At 40.3% G+C, this 15,475-nt stretch overlaps 2 protein-coding genes across 6 annotated transcripts in view; both read left to right on the top strand.

Annotated features, from left to right (window-relative positions):
* The window catches only part of lrrk1 (leucine-rich repeat kinase 1), a 66,282-nt gene extending 59,344 nt beyond the window's left edge, over positions 1-6,938 (top strand). For 4 of the 5 annotated variants that reach the window (XM_035944503.2, XM_035944502.2, XM_055010032.1 and 1 more), the window contains 4 exons: positions 549-746; positions 933-1,147; positions 5,258-5,680; positions 6,525-6,937. In XM_035944503.2, the coding sequence (XP_035800396.2) occupies positions 549-746; positions 933-1,147; positions 5,258-5,680; positions 6,525-6,630 (942 nt within the window). In that variant the 3' untranslated portion in view covers positions 6,631-6,937. Of the gene's footprint in view, positions 1-548; positions 747-932; positions 1,148-5,257; positions 5,681-6,524 lie in introns of all 5 variants that reach the window. The other variant, XM_055010042.1, reaches the window with a different exon arrangement.
* Positions 6,939-8,548: 1,610 nt separating this feature from the next.
* LOC129348766 (leucine-rich repeat serine/threonine-protein kinase 1-like) lies at positions 8,549-14,869 on the top strand. Its single transcript, XM_055010055.1, has 3 exons — positions 8,549-10,459; positions 11,298-11,399; positions 13,729-14,869. Exons 1-3 carry the CDS (start codon positions 10,149-10,151, stop codon positions 13,904-13,906), a joined length of 591 nt encoding a protein of 196 aa, XP_054866030.1. The 5' UTR covers positions 8,549-10,148; the 3' UTR covers positions 13,907-14,869.
* The last annotated feature ends 606 nt before the right edge of the window (positions 14,870-15,475 follow it).

The following is a 15,475-nucleotide window of genomic DNA, read 5'->3' as shown; positions in this document are numbered from 1 at the left end:
TGCCAGTAGAGTTTGTGATCATTTCAAGTGACATTAGAAAACGGTCCAAGAGTCTCCTGAGACTAGTAGATGTTGGAAGAAATATTATTTCTTACTTGTGCAAGTAAATATATAATTTGTTGTTAATTAGTCCTTCATTCGCTCAACCTAGTGTTGTAAATGCAAAATGTGATGCAACAGAAACAACTAATTGTCCTATGACATATCACAGACTGTTTATGGAGTTAATTCTAAAAAAGACTTTCATTTCAAACTGCTTGTGGCGTGTTTTGCATGAAACAAGGACTGTGGATTTTGTGCAAACAGTTGTGTCCGTTGTCAGTAGTTTCTCCTGATTTAGCCAGTCAGGAGCAACTGTTTAGCTTAGAGTGTTCTGAATACAGCCCCAGTTCTTACTGTGTATTACAACAATGTCACACTCAGCAAAAGTGAATCACTTCTGAAAAGACATTAAGACAGTGGAACAACAAACTTTTGCTTTACTGCAGTTGAAAATGTATGATGATTATTAAAATGTAAAGAAAATGGCTCTTCCTCCCCTGCTAAAGAGCCTGGCCAAAGTGTTTGCGGGGATGTCTGATGGCCTGGTGGCAGTGTACAGCGTGGTGGAAGACCTTCCTCTCGATGGGGAGACGTACGTGTGTTCACACACCTTAAACAAGACGATTTTTGGTCTGAAGGACTCAGATCCCAGACAGAGACCCTTCCCAGTCAGGAGCATGGCTCTGGTCAGCAGTGGCTCCCAGGTGAGTAGCTATTCTGTTAGAAATGTATTAATATTGACTATAAAATCATGATTGACATGTCACTAAGAAGGTTAAATTTACATTTGACAGCATGGACTCGTCAGCCAAACCCATTTACATGTAAAACTTTGAATTAGCACTCTGTCCTTACTCCATCACTCTTGTCCCCGTCCATGTGTTTAACAGTTATGGTTCTCCAATGGTCCAGCTGTGCTCGTTATCGACTGTCTTAGTCTTCAGGCAGTTCAAAGGCTGGAGTCCTATAGCCTGCCATCTTCTATTATATCCATGGCAACCAGCTTCAGTTTTTGGGGGGAGGAAGCAGTGTGGACTCTTGATGACCACATCAACACCCTGCTGCTCTACCACGCTGCCTCCTACGAGCTCTGTGCTAAGTACTGGTGAGTGGAGCTTTAAAGTGCAGGACTGCTGCCGTAAATGTAATCATCAAGTGTAGAAACTAAGGGTAAAGAATGGTGAAAATGAACATGTGACCATGAACATTTAAATCTTGGACAAAAACAAATGAGGCTGTAGAGATCCCATTTGACTACCTGGAGACATTTCTTCATCAGGTGTCATATCTTGGAGGTTTGGGAATCATTAGATTCATCTGAGATGAATTGTGTCTCACCTTGAAAGACTACATCTGTCAGGCCAAACTTATTGGCAGATTTTGAGGTACAGACATACAGTGTTTGTGTATGAGTTGATAAAAATGTCAGTACAGAAACACCAAAGATGCATAGTTCTGAAACATTATCTCCATTACATACCTTGACCATTAGAGAGCTCTGACGAGATTGTTTTTACACTCTAAATTGCTACACTCAGCACCTTTAATGGTTGCATTAATAGCTAATGATCTGAAACATTAAAAAGAGTTTAAAAATATCAGGTTGTATTTTCACAAATGAGCCAACAAAGTTTTTGAGTGCCCAAGTCAGATGAGATACAGTGTGTAATCCCTCCAGCAAGTTCTCTGTATACTATTACTGATTCTACTAACTGTTGGACATACCCAGAAAACCTCTAAAGGAGGATGCCCAGAAGCATCCTAATCAGATGTCCAAACCACCTCAACTGGCTTCTTTCTACATGAACTTTGATATGTCTGAGCCCTGCACCATCCCCGCTAAGGTTTAACCTCACAGTAGGGCGAGGCAGTTGAAATGAGTTTCCCTACAGAGGAAAGTTCTTTCGACTGCTTTTATCCACAGTCTCATTCTTTCGCTTATTACGCAGAGCTAATGACCATAAGTGAGGGTTAGAACGTAGATCAGCTGGTAACTTCAGAACTTTGTCTTCTGGCTCAGCTCCCTCTTCACCATGACATTCCTATACAACTGCTGCATTATTGCTGATGTTGCACCTGTTCGCCCATTCATCTCACGCTCTTTTTTCCTGTCACTTGTGAGCAAAATTCAAAGATCCTTAAGCTCCTTCACTTGGCACAACAACTCACCACCAACCTAGAGGGAGCCATCCCCCTGTTTCTGGCAGAGAACCATGGGCTTGGACTTGGAGGTGCAGACTCTGATCACAGACAAGTCAACAGCCTCAGTATGCGCTGACAGCTGCTTGTCTTACATTTATCAAACAACCTTAATCAATATTAATCTGATTCATAAAGCTGATTTGGAGCTAATGGGACCACATTCTATCTTGTGTAGGTCACAACTTTGAGACACAGACCTGAGGACTGACCACATCAGTTCACAGTTTAGAAAATGGACTGGTTAAGCCTGCAGTGTTTGTGGCCACACAGCAACAGATAATAAGCATGACAACATAAACTCACCAAATCACTGCCAGAGACGGATTAAAAGAAAACTCTTGCTAAACGGCTCAAGTGCTCTGTAAGCTCAGTTTGTAGCTGAACTTCAGATACATCAGGACAGATCAACAGTACCTGTTCCCCCAGGACTCCTAACTTAGAGTTAACTTCATATAATGAATAACGAATAACGAAGCAAGAATTTGTCTGTAGTTTGCTTACTGTCTTGCTCTGACAACCTGCTCACCAAACAAGCCTACAAACCATCAGGACCAGCACCACCGTTCCTAATGTCGCCAAACAAATTCGTTTTAATGACTGGTGTGATACAGCAACTACGACCCAGTCTCCAAGAGCAAAAGAAGTGCTTCAATAAGAACAAATCAACAAAGCAGAAAGCTGCAAGTAACCATCAGCAAGTGAACATAGAATCAAGAGAGACAGCTGCAAACTGTTCACATCAGTAAGTCCAATATGTCCTGATGGGAGGCAGAATGTGAAACAAATAGCCAGAAGCTTTGTCATAAGTGGGCATTTTAACGTCAACATTTTTAACTGTTTTTTACACAAGCATTTAGGACTTTGGAAAGTCTGTCTTTGTCTCAGGCCTTGTCCACATGCTGGGCTGAGCTCTCCAACTCAGAGCTCAGCCGCTACTTGACCTTGACACATGGCTGCAGTCAGTCTGTTCATCACACAATCAGTTTTTTAATGACAGCTTTAGCCTCTTCTGGGAATGAATTTCCTGTGCCAGTACAAACGGCATCTACCACAGTTCCCATGCACTTATTTTGCAAAGATTTTAACCATAGCTGCCTTCCTTTACACTCCAAATGTTTTTGTGGCAATCCAGAGAGCATCTCTGTCAACTCAGTTCTAGTCAATGATGACCATGCAGATACCAAAATGTAATATCAAAATCTATTTTGCAAAACTTACTGGCGTTTCAAATCAAACAGCTCGAAAAAGTTTGGTTCTGCACGTTTCATGCCCTCTTCTCATGTCCCCATATGGTGTACAATTTTTTTGCCCACCACCTCAGCAAACATGAGGCTGAAAAGGCTGACACTGCTGCTCAATTCAGCCTCTGCATCTTCTCTCACTTCCTCCCCACTAAGCCACTGTTTTCACGGCACACATTGCAGACACTCCATCTGTCGTCAGTGTGTCCCAGGGATGTTTCATTTTGTCTGCACATTTAGATACTTCTTCAAATATGTATTTTCCCCTGTTTAGGCCATGCATTGACGTAGTTATCAAAAGTTTCTTCATAATGTACAAATTGAAGTCGACTCCATGGAAGAGATTGACAACTGTGCATTATCAGCTCCCATCCACAGCAAGGGACAGTGCAGTAAAATCCTTTTCCTTTTCCATCAACAGTGCTTGTAAATGAGTGGTAATAGTATTTCTGTTTGGGCTTACATTTAAAAATGTTTGCTTTTTATGTGGAAACATGACATTGCACACTTTATTCATTCACAGCTTTACAAACTCTCCATCTGTACATTCACGGGCTGATTTAGCCACAGTAAAACTAGCTTTCAAGGCAGCCTTACTTGGAGATTTTGCTTTTTGTTAATATAGTCTGCTGTGACAACGAACTCTTTTTTTAACTCTTCTACTTTCTACAGCTTCTGCTGTCTGTCCACGTCCTTGAACTTGAACTGTCTTAGGTTATATTCCTGCAAAGTTATATTCTTTAGCTATGACCACGTCAGCGCTGCAAACAAGGCAAGTGGTTCGGCCACTATTGCTAGTGAGTAGATAATCTGCCTCCCACCTCTCTTGAAAGCCCCTGTTTTCAGAGTTTACTTTTCATCTGGCCATTTGTTTTGAGGGCCTTATTTAAATTTATTTAAAAGTGGTGAGCCTGGTAGACCACTGCCTTCTGATGAGTGTGTCAATAGAGTAGTGGAGAGCTGCAGCTGAGCTGGATTTTGGAATTTGTGGTATCAGGGGTCTGTGTTGCTACATACAAGCAGGGCAGTTATGATAGACGCTTGATATTATCATTATCTGTATTGCATAATATCTATAATGATATGTAATGTATGAGCCTTGAGCTGACATGTCGACTCTAGAGACTCTGGCTAAGCTGTGTTACAAGTTATGGACTCTTACTTTGAAGGTGAACCCAAACATGGTCTGTCCATCAATATTGTGTGTGAGAGAAGGGCACTGAGAGGAGTAGGTCTGGTTAGTTCCTTGACATCTTGGAGCTTTTATTTTGACACTGTAGCAGCTACGAGGCAGTGCATTTTCTTTTGGTAAGCTTCTTTTAACTTTAACTTCATTTTGATAGTATAGACTACCTCAAAGCACCCGTTTAAGTTCCTGTAACTAACTGGGGGCTTTCACGTAAAAAAAAAAAAAAAAATCCAATAAATTCTTCCTGTTAGGCCTGCAACAAACTCGTTCCTGTTCTAAAAAAAGTAAAAATCCTTCTGCGATGGATCCAAAAATATAGAAGCCACACAGTTTGTGTCTAGTGAAAGAGCAGTCAGAAGAGCCTCAAAAAGATAGTTACAACTCAAAAAACTATTACTCTTGACCAAAAAATTATTTCACTGTGTTCAGCACAATCTTGTACCTTAACATAGTCATGTACCTACTGCATTACACACACTGACGGACTGACATGCTGATATATGATGTGTTGTGCTGCTCATTAATCAGTTGAAACTTAAATGAGTTTAGAGTGGCTGTTTTTAAGATGATGTCATGGTTTCAGCTGCACAGAAAGCAACCCTCTACGAGACGTCTTCACTGTGCAGCGTCCTGCAGGGCTCACCACAGTTGCAGCCACTGATCTCAACATCATAAACCAAAAAGAGAAGCACGACTTGACTGCTGGCGAAATGACATTGATCTACAGCGAGACGGCGGGTACTCAGATCATCCAGCACCAGGATTCACTAACGGACTACTGCTCCATATCATCAAACCGCTCTCTGGACCCTCTAGAGTCAGACTGCTCAGACACTGCAGACCTCAGCCTACAAACCAGCTGCAGTGGTGTGTCTCTGGCTACAGACCTGGACCAGGATGAGCAAGCGTCCCCCAACCCCGAGTCTGGCCTGGCAATGACCCCCACAGCGCCTCAGCTGCAGGCCTTTGCTGTGCTGCTAGTGAATGAAACTCTGTGGATCCCCAGGTACAAAGTAGTGTGTTACTTGTTGTGGCCTCATTTTTCACGGCAATACAAAACCTCTGTCCCCAGAGGTGCAAGATAAAATCAGCACAACCGTGGCTAGAAGTGGGGAAACTCAAAAATGTTTTCTGTGCACTAAGAGATGTAATGCAACAAATCATAAAAAAAGAAACCCTTGAATTTCTTGGATCATTTCTTTTACTAAAAGTAAGGGGGAAAAAAATGGGTTCAACATGTCCAACATTTTTTCCAAGTGCCTACAGGTTTTAAAGTTATTTCAGTCAGCCATCTCATACAGATGATTCTTATTTAAATGTAGAATGTAGCCACATTATTCTTTTATGTCTTTGGAAATATCAAGCTCAGCTCAGCAGAAGGTGGGAAGCTACAATACTGACTTCTCTCTAATGGAGAAGTTACACTCAGATCTACAGGTGAATGCTGTAGTGGGGCATTTGAAATGCTGACAACAGCCGCCTCAGCCTGCATCAGCATAGCTGTTTGGTATGTGGCAGTAAGAACAGTATGTCAAGTGAGTGACTTTGGAGGCTTTGGAGCCTGCTTATTGTAACTCAGAAGTCATTAACAATATTTGGATCCAAACATATGTCCACCCTATTCTGTAATAATAATAAATCTAATCACTAAATCCACTGTTATATTCACTCTAAAGAACATTACCTAATGAGTGAATGAGTAAATATTTAATAGCTTCTGTTTAGGAACTACTTAGGTCTTTAAAAGCTTATCCAACCTTTTCTAGCACCATAACATTGTGTTTTTCATATACAATATAAATGGTTATGCTGACCACATGAGCTGGATGCTGTGTGTTGTTGTTTGACAGGCATGGAGGTGATGTGATGGTCATTGAAATACAGCCACATGCTCATCAGCTACAGGGACGTGTCATTGCTGTCCTTCGCCCACCTGGATGTTCCTGTTTGGGGTGAGCTCATTTCCTGCCCTGAAAAGCAGAGTTCACTAAACATGATGGCATGTTTAACATCATATGACTTTGTCTTCCCACTCTTTGGTTTTTGCAGCATCTGATTGAAACATTAAATAAGCATTTCCCTTGCTCATTTACTAAGACAAAATTTTGCCATTTTATAAATGAAATCTGATTGTTTTACAGCATATTCCTACTGATTTGATCTACAGCAGACAAATAATAGAAATCAGTGTAATCTCAAATTTTGATCCTACTGGTGCCTGAAAATGTGGAAAATTCTCTTCAGCATGTAAATGAACTTATATGCTGAACATGTGCAGACTATAGATTCTCATTCACACACACACACACACACACACACACACACACACACACACACACATCAGTGAGGCAGAGCTGCCATGCAAGATGCAAGGTCCCCAACCATTAGGAGCAACCTGGGACACGTGGCACATGGAGGGGCACGTAAAAATCTGTTCCAGCATTTACACTTGTAAAGGACTGAAATTTTCAGTTTGGTTGCAAATTGATTTTGGACAGATGAGTGGTGGATAAGATGATGAAAACCTGTTGAAAGCACTTTTTAGTCTTGGTTTTCTCTCCTTAATTCTGCCTCAATACATCCCAGAAAACATGTTATGTATTTATGTATGCAGCCTTTGTACTGTACAGTACAAATCCTACTTTGTGTAAAGTTATAAAATACCACTGTAAAATAATTCAGTATGTCAGCATCATTATTTTCAAAACAATTTGTGATTTTTTACAAATTACAAATGTATAATATACATTTTTTGTTTCTATCATAATGAATATTTATTCGAATATATTTGTATAGTCATCCTAATTTAACCTACTTATGTAGTGACTATAGCAAATAGATTGCACTGCATTGTAGGAAAGTATTACAGCACCACAAATGTGTCTGTGTCCCAGTGACAAAGTAATAAAACATGTTTTAAAAAAAAGAATCTTGAAAGCCAGTTACTAATATTTTTAGTCCCAAATTAAGCACAATTACACATTTGCATTAGCTTACCTTATTAACTGTTTATTAACTGTTTATAATGGCAATGTATACCTCAAAAATGCATGCAAAGATTGGTAGACAGGATAGGGTTTGACTTTTATGCTTCTGTGCAGGAAGAAATAAATTATTTCTAACATAAAGTGTCTTGGTTCAGGCATATGGGTTCTGTAAAGCGTCTTGAGACAATTTGACCTGTAATTGACGCTATATAAATAAAATTGAATTGAATTGAATCTTAGTGAGTTCCAATTTGGGTTTTTTTTCCAAATGCACGGGACCCATTTTTTGTTACAATCCACACTAATCACCACTGGGGAAGGAAAAGACACAGAACTAAGTATATTAATTTACTAATACACCTTCAGTAAAGCTTAGCAAAATCCTTCATCAGGTACTTGTCGTGCTTCACTGAATCTGTAATTATTTCTGTAAAGATGCCAGCAGCTGATTGTTTGCAGAAAATATGTCTGTGTGCGCTTCTATGAAAGGGAAGAGTTGCGCGGTGAATGACCATAATGCTGCCAGCACATTCTGACAGGACAGTTTCCCTCCATCACTGTAATGTTGAAGCCCCAAGATATTGTCTAACTCATTAGTTATCTCATGTTTGGCCTTGATCTCGTTCTCTGGCATCAGAGACTGCAGCCTCACCTGTTCTTGTAGCCATGAGGCTGTATATCACACGACATGAACTAACATTAGGAAAGGATAATGATACACCTCAGAAAGATGAAACAACAATGGAAGTGGATAATTCAGGGTTGTTCTGTATGATGCATTGGTGGAGTTCAAGATACAAGGTCACCAAAAGCCCTTCGTTCTCACAGAATGCTTTGTGTCACAATATGCATTTTGCCCTGTTTAGGCCATGCATTGACGTAGTTATCAAAAGTTTCTTCATAATGTACAAATTGAAGTCGACTCCATGGAAGAGATTGACAACTGTGCATTATCAGCTCCCATCCACAGCAAGGGACAGTGCAGTAAAATCCTTTTCCTTTGCCATCAACAGTGCTTGTAAATGAGTGGTAATAGTATTTCTGTTTGGGCTTACATTTAAAAATGTTTGCTTTTTATGTGGAAACATGACATTGCACACTTTATTCATTCACAGCTTTACAAACTCTCCATCTGTACATTCACGGGCTGATTTAGCCACAGTAAAACTAGCTTTCAAGGCAGCCTTACTTGGAGATTTTGCTTTTTGTTAATATAGTCTGCTGTGACAACGAACTCTTTTTTTAACTCTTCTACTTTCTACAGCTTCTGCTGTCTGTCCACGTCCTTGAACTTGAACTGTCTAAGGTTATATTCCTGCAAAGTTGTATTCTTTAGCTATGACCACGTCAGCGCTGCAAACAAGGCAAGTGGTTCGGCCACTATTGCTAGTGAGTAGATAATCTGCCTCCCACCTCTCTTGAAAGCCCCTGTTTTCAGAGTTTACTTTTCATCTGGCCATTTGTTTTGAGGGCCTTATTTAAATTTATTTAAAAGTGGTGAGCCTGGTAGACCACTGCCTTCTGATGAGTGTGTCAATAGAGCAGTGGGGAGCTGCAACTGAGCTGGATTTTGGAATTTGTGGTATCAGGGGTCTGTGTTGCTACATACAAGCAGGGCAGTTATGATAGATGCTTGATATTATCATTATCTGTATTGCATAATATCTATAATGATATGTAATGTATGAGCCTTGAGCTGACATGTCTGCTCTAGAGACTCTGGCTATGTTACAAGTTATGGACTCTTACTTTGAAGGTGAACCCAAACATGGTCTGTCTATCAATATTGTGCGTGAGAGAAGGGCACTGAGAGGAGTAGGTCTGGTTAGTTCTTTGACATCTTGGAGCTTTTATTTTGACACTGTAGCAGTTACGAGGCAGTGCATTTTATTTTGGTAAGCTTCTTTTAACTTTAACTTCATTTTGATAGTATAGACTACCTCAAAGCACCCGTTTAAGTTCCTGTAACTAACTGGGGGCTTTCACGTAAAAAAAAAAAAAAAAATCCAATAAATTCTTCCTGTTAGGCCTGCAACAAACTCATTCCTGTTCTTAAAAAAAGTAAAAATCCTTCTGCGATGGATCCAAAAATATAGAAGCCACACAGTTTGTGTCTAGTGAAAGAGCAGACAGAAGAGCCTCAAAAAGATAGTTACAACTCAAAAAACTATTACTCTTGACCAAAAAATTATTTCACTGTGTTCAGCACAATCTCGTACCTTAACATTGTCATGTACCTACTGCATTACACACACTGACGGACTGATGTGCTGATATGTGATGTGTTGTGCTGCTCATTAATCAGTTGAAACTTAAATGAGTTTGGAGTGGCTGTTTTTAAGATGATGTCATGGTTTCAGCTGCACAGAAAGCAACCCTCTACGAGACGTCTTCACTGTGCAGCGTCCTGCAGGGCTCACCACAGTTGCAGCCACTGATCTCAACATCATAAACCAAAAAGAGAAGCACGACTGGACTGCTGGCGAAATGACATTGATCTACAGCGAGACGGCGGGTACTCAGATCATCCAGCACCAGGATTCACTAACGGACTACTGCTCCATATCATCAAACCGCTCTCTGGACCCTCTAGAGTCAGACTGCTCAGACACTGCAGACCTCAGCCTACAAACCAGCTGCAGTGGTGTGTCTCTGGCTACAGACCTGGACCAGATGGGCGGCGACCAGGATGAGCAAGCGTCCCCCAACCCCGAGTCTGGCCTGGCAATGACCCCCACAGCGCCTCAGCTGCAGGCCTTTGCTGTGCTGCTAGTGAATGAAACTCTGTGGATCCCCAGGTACAAAGTAGTGTGTTACTTGTTGTGGCCTCATTTTTCACGGCAATACAAAACCTCTGTCCCCAGAGGTGCAAGATAAAATCAGCACAACCGTGGCTAGAAGTGGGGAAACTCAAAAATGTTTTCTGTGCACTAAGAGATGTAATGCAACAAATCATAAAAAAAGAAACCCTTGAATTTCTTGGATCATTTCTTTTACTAAAAGTAAGGGGGAAAAAAATGGGTTCAACATGTCCAACATTTTTTCCAAGTGCCTACAGGTTTTAAAGTTATTTCAGTCAGCCATCTCATACAGATGATTCTTATTTAAATGTAGAATGTAGCCACATTATTCTTCTTTGGAAATATCAAGCTCAGCTCAGCAGAAGGTGGGAAGCTACAATACTGACTTCTCTCTAATGGAGAAGTTACACTCAGATCTACAGGTGAATGCTGTAGTGGGGCATTTGAAATGCTGACAACAGCCGCCTCAGCCTGCATCAGCATAGCTGTTTGGTATGTGGCAGTAAGAACAGTATGTCAAGTGAGTGACTTTGGAGGCTTTGGAGCCTGCTTATTGTAACTCAGAAGTCATTAACATTATTTGGATCCAAACATATGTCCACCCTATTCTGTAATAATAATAAATCTAATCACTAAATCCACTGTTATATTCACTCTAAAGAACATTACCTAATGAGTGAATGAGTAAATATTTAATAGCTTCTGTTTAGGAACTACTTAGGTCTTTAAAAGCTTATCCAACCTTTTCTAGCCCCATAACATTGTGTTTTTCATACACAATATAAATGGTTATGCTGACCACATGAGCTGGATGCTGTGTGTTGTTGTTTGACAGGCATGGAGGTGATGTGATGGTCATTGAAATACAGCCACATGCTCATCAGCTACAGGGACGTGTCATTGCTGTCCTTCGCCCACCTGGATGTTCCTGTTTGGGGTGAGCTCATTTCCTGCCCTGAAAAGCAGAGTTCACTAAACATGATGGCATGTTTAACATCATATGACTTTGTCTTCCCACTCTTTGGTTTTTGCAGCATCTGATTGAAACATTAAATAAGCATTTCCCTTGCTCATTTACTAAGACAAAATTTTGCCATTTTATAAATGAAATCTGATTGTTTTACAGCATATTCCTACTGATTTGATCTACAGCAGACAAATAATAGAAATCAGTGTAATCTCAAATTTTGATCCTACTGGTGCCTGAAAATGTGGAAAATTCTCTTCAGCATGTAAATGAACTTATATGCTGAACATGTGCAGACTATAGATTCTCATTCACTCACACACACACACACACACACACACACACACACACACACACACACACACACACACACACACACACACACACACACACACACACACACACACACACACACATCAGTGAGGCAGAGCTGCCATGCAAGATGCAAGGTCCCCAACCATTAGGAGCAACCTGGGACACGTGGCACATGGAGAGGCACGTAAAAATCTGTTCCAGCATTTACACTTGTAAAGGACTGAAATTTTCAGTTTGGTTGCAAATTGATTTTGGACAGATGAGTGGTGGATAAGATGATGAAAACCTGTTGAAAGCACTTTTTAGTCTTGGTTTTCTCTCCTTAATTCTGCCTCAATACATCCCAGAAAACATGTTATGTATTTATGTATGCAGCCTTTGTACTGTACAGTACAAATCCTACTTTGTGTAAAGTTATAAAATACCACTGTAAAATAATTCAGTATGTCAGCATCATTATTTTCAAAACAATTTGTGATTTTTTACAAATTACAAATGTATAATATACATTTTTTGTTTCTATCATAATGAATATTTATTCGAATATATTTGTATAGTCATCCTAATTTAACCTACTTATGTAGTGACTATAGCAAATAGATTGCACTGCATTGTAGGAAAGTATTACAGCACCACAAATGTGTCTGTGTCCCAGTGACAAAGTAATAAAACATGTTTTAAAAAAAGAATCTTGAAAGCCAGTTACTAATATTTTTAGTCCCAAATTAAGCACAATTACACATTTGCATTAGCTTACCTTATTAACGGTTTATTAACTGTTTATAATGGCAATGTATACCTCAAAAATGCATGCAAAGATTGGTAGACAGGATAGGGTTTGACTTTTATGCTTCTGTGCAGGAAGAAATAAATTATTTCTAACATAAAGTGTCTTGGTTCAGGCATATGGGTTCTGTAAAGCGTCTTGAGACAATTTGACCTGTAATTGACGCTATATAAATAAAATTGAATTGAATTGAATCTTAGTGAGTTCCAATTTGGGTTTTTTTTCCAAATGCACGGGACCCATTTTTTGTTACAATCCACACTAATCACCACTGGGGAAGGAAAAGACACAGAACTAAGTATATTAATTTACTAATACACCTTCAGTAAAGCTTAGCAAAATCCTTCATCAGGTACTTGTGGTGCTTCACTGAATCTGTAATTATTTCTGTAAAGATGCCAGCAGCTGATTGTTTGCAGAAAATATGTCTGTGTGCGCTTCTATGAAAGGGAAGAGTTGCGCGGTGAATGACCATAATGCTGCCAGCACATTCTGACAGGACAGTTTCCCTCCATCACTGTAATGTTTAAGCCCCAAGATATTGTCTGACTCATTAGTTATCTCATGTTTGGCCTTGATCTCGTTCTCTGGCGTCAGAGACTGCAGCCTCACCTGTTCTTGTAGCCATGAGGCTGTATATCACACGACATGAACTAACATTAGGAAAGGATAATGATACACCTCAGAAAGATGAAACAACAATGGAAGTGGATAATTCAGGGTTGTTCTGTATGATGCATTGGTGGAGTTCAAGATACAAGGTCACCAAAAGCCCTTCGTTCTCACAGAATGCTTTGTGTTACAGTGCTCATAAATTACAAAACGTTTCAAAGTAGATTGGTTTGTCCCATTTTTTAAATTATTCATTGGTTCATTTGAAAAATGTTTATTTCCAAGAGCAAGGGCTTTGGAGCCAACATTTTTGAACAGAGTAGTGTAGGAGTTTAGTTCTTTACCGGTGCTTTGGCAAATAGTAAATTCTATACTAACAGTGCATTTAGTATACCCAGTGGCTTTCAAAGAAACTGCCTCCTAGAACTGCCCACTAGTTTCTAGGAAGAACTAATTACAGTGCACAGGGATGTTCCACTAACTTTAGCTCCTTCCCCACACTGCATACCTCTCTCCCTCTGAAGATTGATTTCTCTCTTGTATCTCTCACTCCCTCCTTCATCCTTTTCTCTGTCTTTCACTTAGGATACTGAAAGAGGCAGCGCTAGTGGCAAAGGACACAGTTGTATGTGGCTTTCAGAAGGAAAACATGGAGTGGTGCCTGTGTGTCTGGAGAGGCTGGGGCTGCTGCGAGCTGGAGGTTTTCTACCAGTCCTATGAGGAACTCGGCCACTTGGAGACCAACATGAGAAAAAGAAGGTAGCTGCTGTACTGCGACAGCGAGGCATAGAATCACGACTCTGTATGGTGGGCGAACCGAGGGAATTTACACTAACAGACTGCCAGTGTTCAGAGCAGGGGGCCGCCAAACACTGACATCAGGGCATCGTAGGAGGGAGACGAGGTCTGCCGTGAGGGCTGAGCCTCGGGCTGAGCGATGTGGTAATGTCCCCCCACTACCTCAGTACCACAGTACCAATGCTATGTTAAGACCTGAAAAATCTATTATCCCACAGTAGACACCGTGAGTCACAAAACTGAGTCACAAAGTTACCAGAACAGAGTCCAGATACTACAGTGAGTGCGTTTTCTTCAGCACAGCAGACTGTTAGCCAGTTTGATAAGACTGTGATTCAGCTGCTGCAGTCTATTATTTATTCTGTGTCCATTTCAGTCTTTCTTTATTTAGCTAGTCCAGTCTAGAACTTTGTGCTCTCTGTAGGTGACACTGGACAGGGACATGTGTTGACATTTTATGGCACTGGCAACGAGATTCTCACATATTCAGAATACTGTGTCTTTTTCCAGAATCTTCCAGTGAATTACATTTTCAACCTGAGCTATGTTCTACAAAGCACTTTACAATGCGTTTCTCGTCCTCACTCAAATCCATGTATGGTGCTCACCTACCACTGGGAGCAACTTAGGGTCCAAGACACTTGGGCACATGGGGAACCAGAGATCAACCACCAACCTTACGATTAGGGGACAGCCTGCTCCATCACCTAAGCCATGGCTAAACTGCGGCATAAGAATCTGCATGCTAGCCACAGCTCCCACTGTTACCATGGAGGCCTGCATGCAACAAACTAATATCTGTGTCCTCTGAAACATTATTTAACAGACCATTTTTGTCTCATGTTGTGACTTTGACAGGTTTGACTTCAAGTTAAACAAACACAGTTTTCTCTTTTTTTACTAAATAAAGCTCAGTTTTGGCTTAAGACTCCACTGTATCAATTGCTTCTGATTTGTAAATCATTTGAAAAGATTAAACATGTCCTTGGGGTTTTTTTCTCTTCTCCATTAAGTTGTTTTTGTCATTATTAGCCTACCTTTCCTTTACAGGGTCCACATTAGAGTCACAAGCACAAGCAATTTATAGGAAATGAGACACATTGTACTGGACTTTCTGCAGAAGACAGATGCTGCTTTACTGAAACAACATGCTGTGATGAATCCTCTCACCTGTAGTTCCTTTGGCTCAGATGAAACACATATGATACTTGTTCAAATTTCTTACGAAGTAACTGTTCAATTCCCCCAATGTTTAATACATGTGCAATTTTAAAATGAGCCATACTCTGGGCCCTGAATTGTTAAAGTAAAATGTCATGACTTGCAAGTGTAACCAAATCAGCTTGGACTGAAACAGTGTTTCTAACAAACAAAGTCAAATTTTTTTACTTACGATCCCATGAGACTTCGACTGTATGTCAGTAACTTCTCACAGGTATATCAGTGTGTTGTCAAAAGCCAACATAACAAAAAAATGAGAATTTATTTTCTTAGTTAAAATGTAAAGATTAACTTTTCAGAAATGCTGATGAAA

This window comes from Amphiprion ocellaris, chromosome 1, assembly GCF_022539595.1.
Source record: "Amphiprion ocellaris isolate individual 3 ecotype Okinawa chromosome 1, ASM2253959v1, whole genome shotgun sequence".
Lineage (NCBI taxonomy): Eukaryota > Metazoa > Chordata > Actinopteri > Pomacentridae > Amphiprion > Amphiprion ocellaris.
Note: the sequence above shows the minus strand (reverse complement) of the source record. Positions and strands in the feature narration are given on the sequence as shown.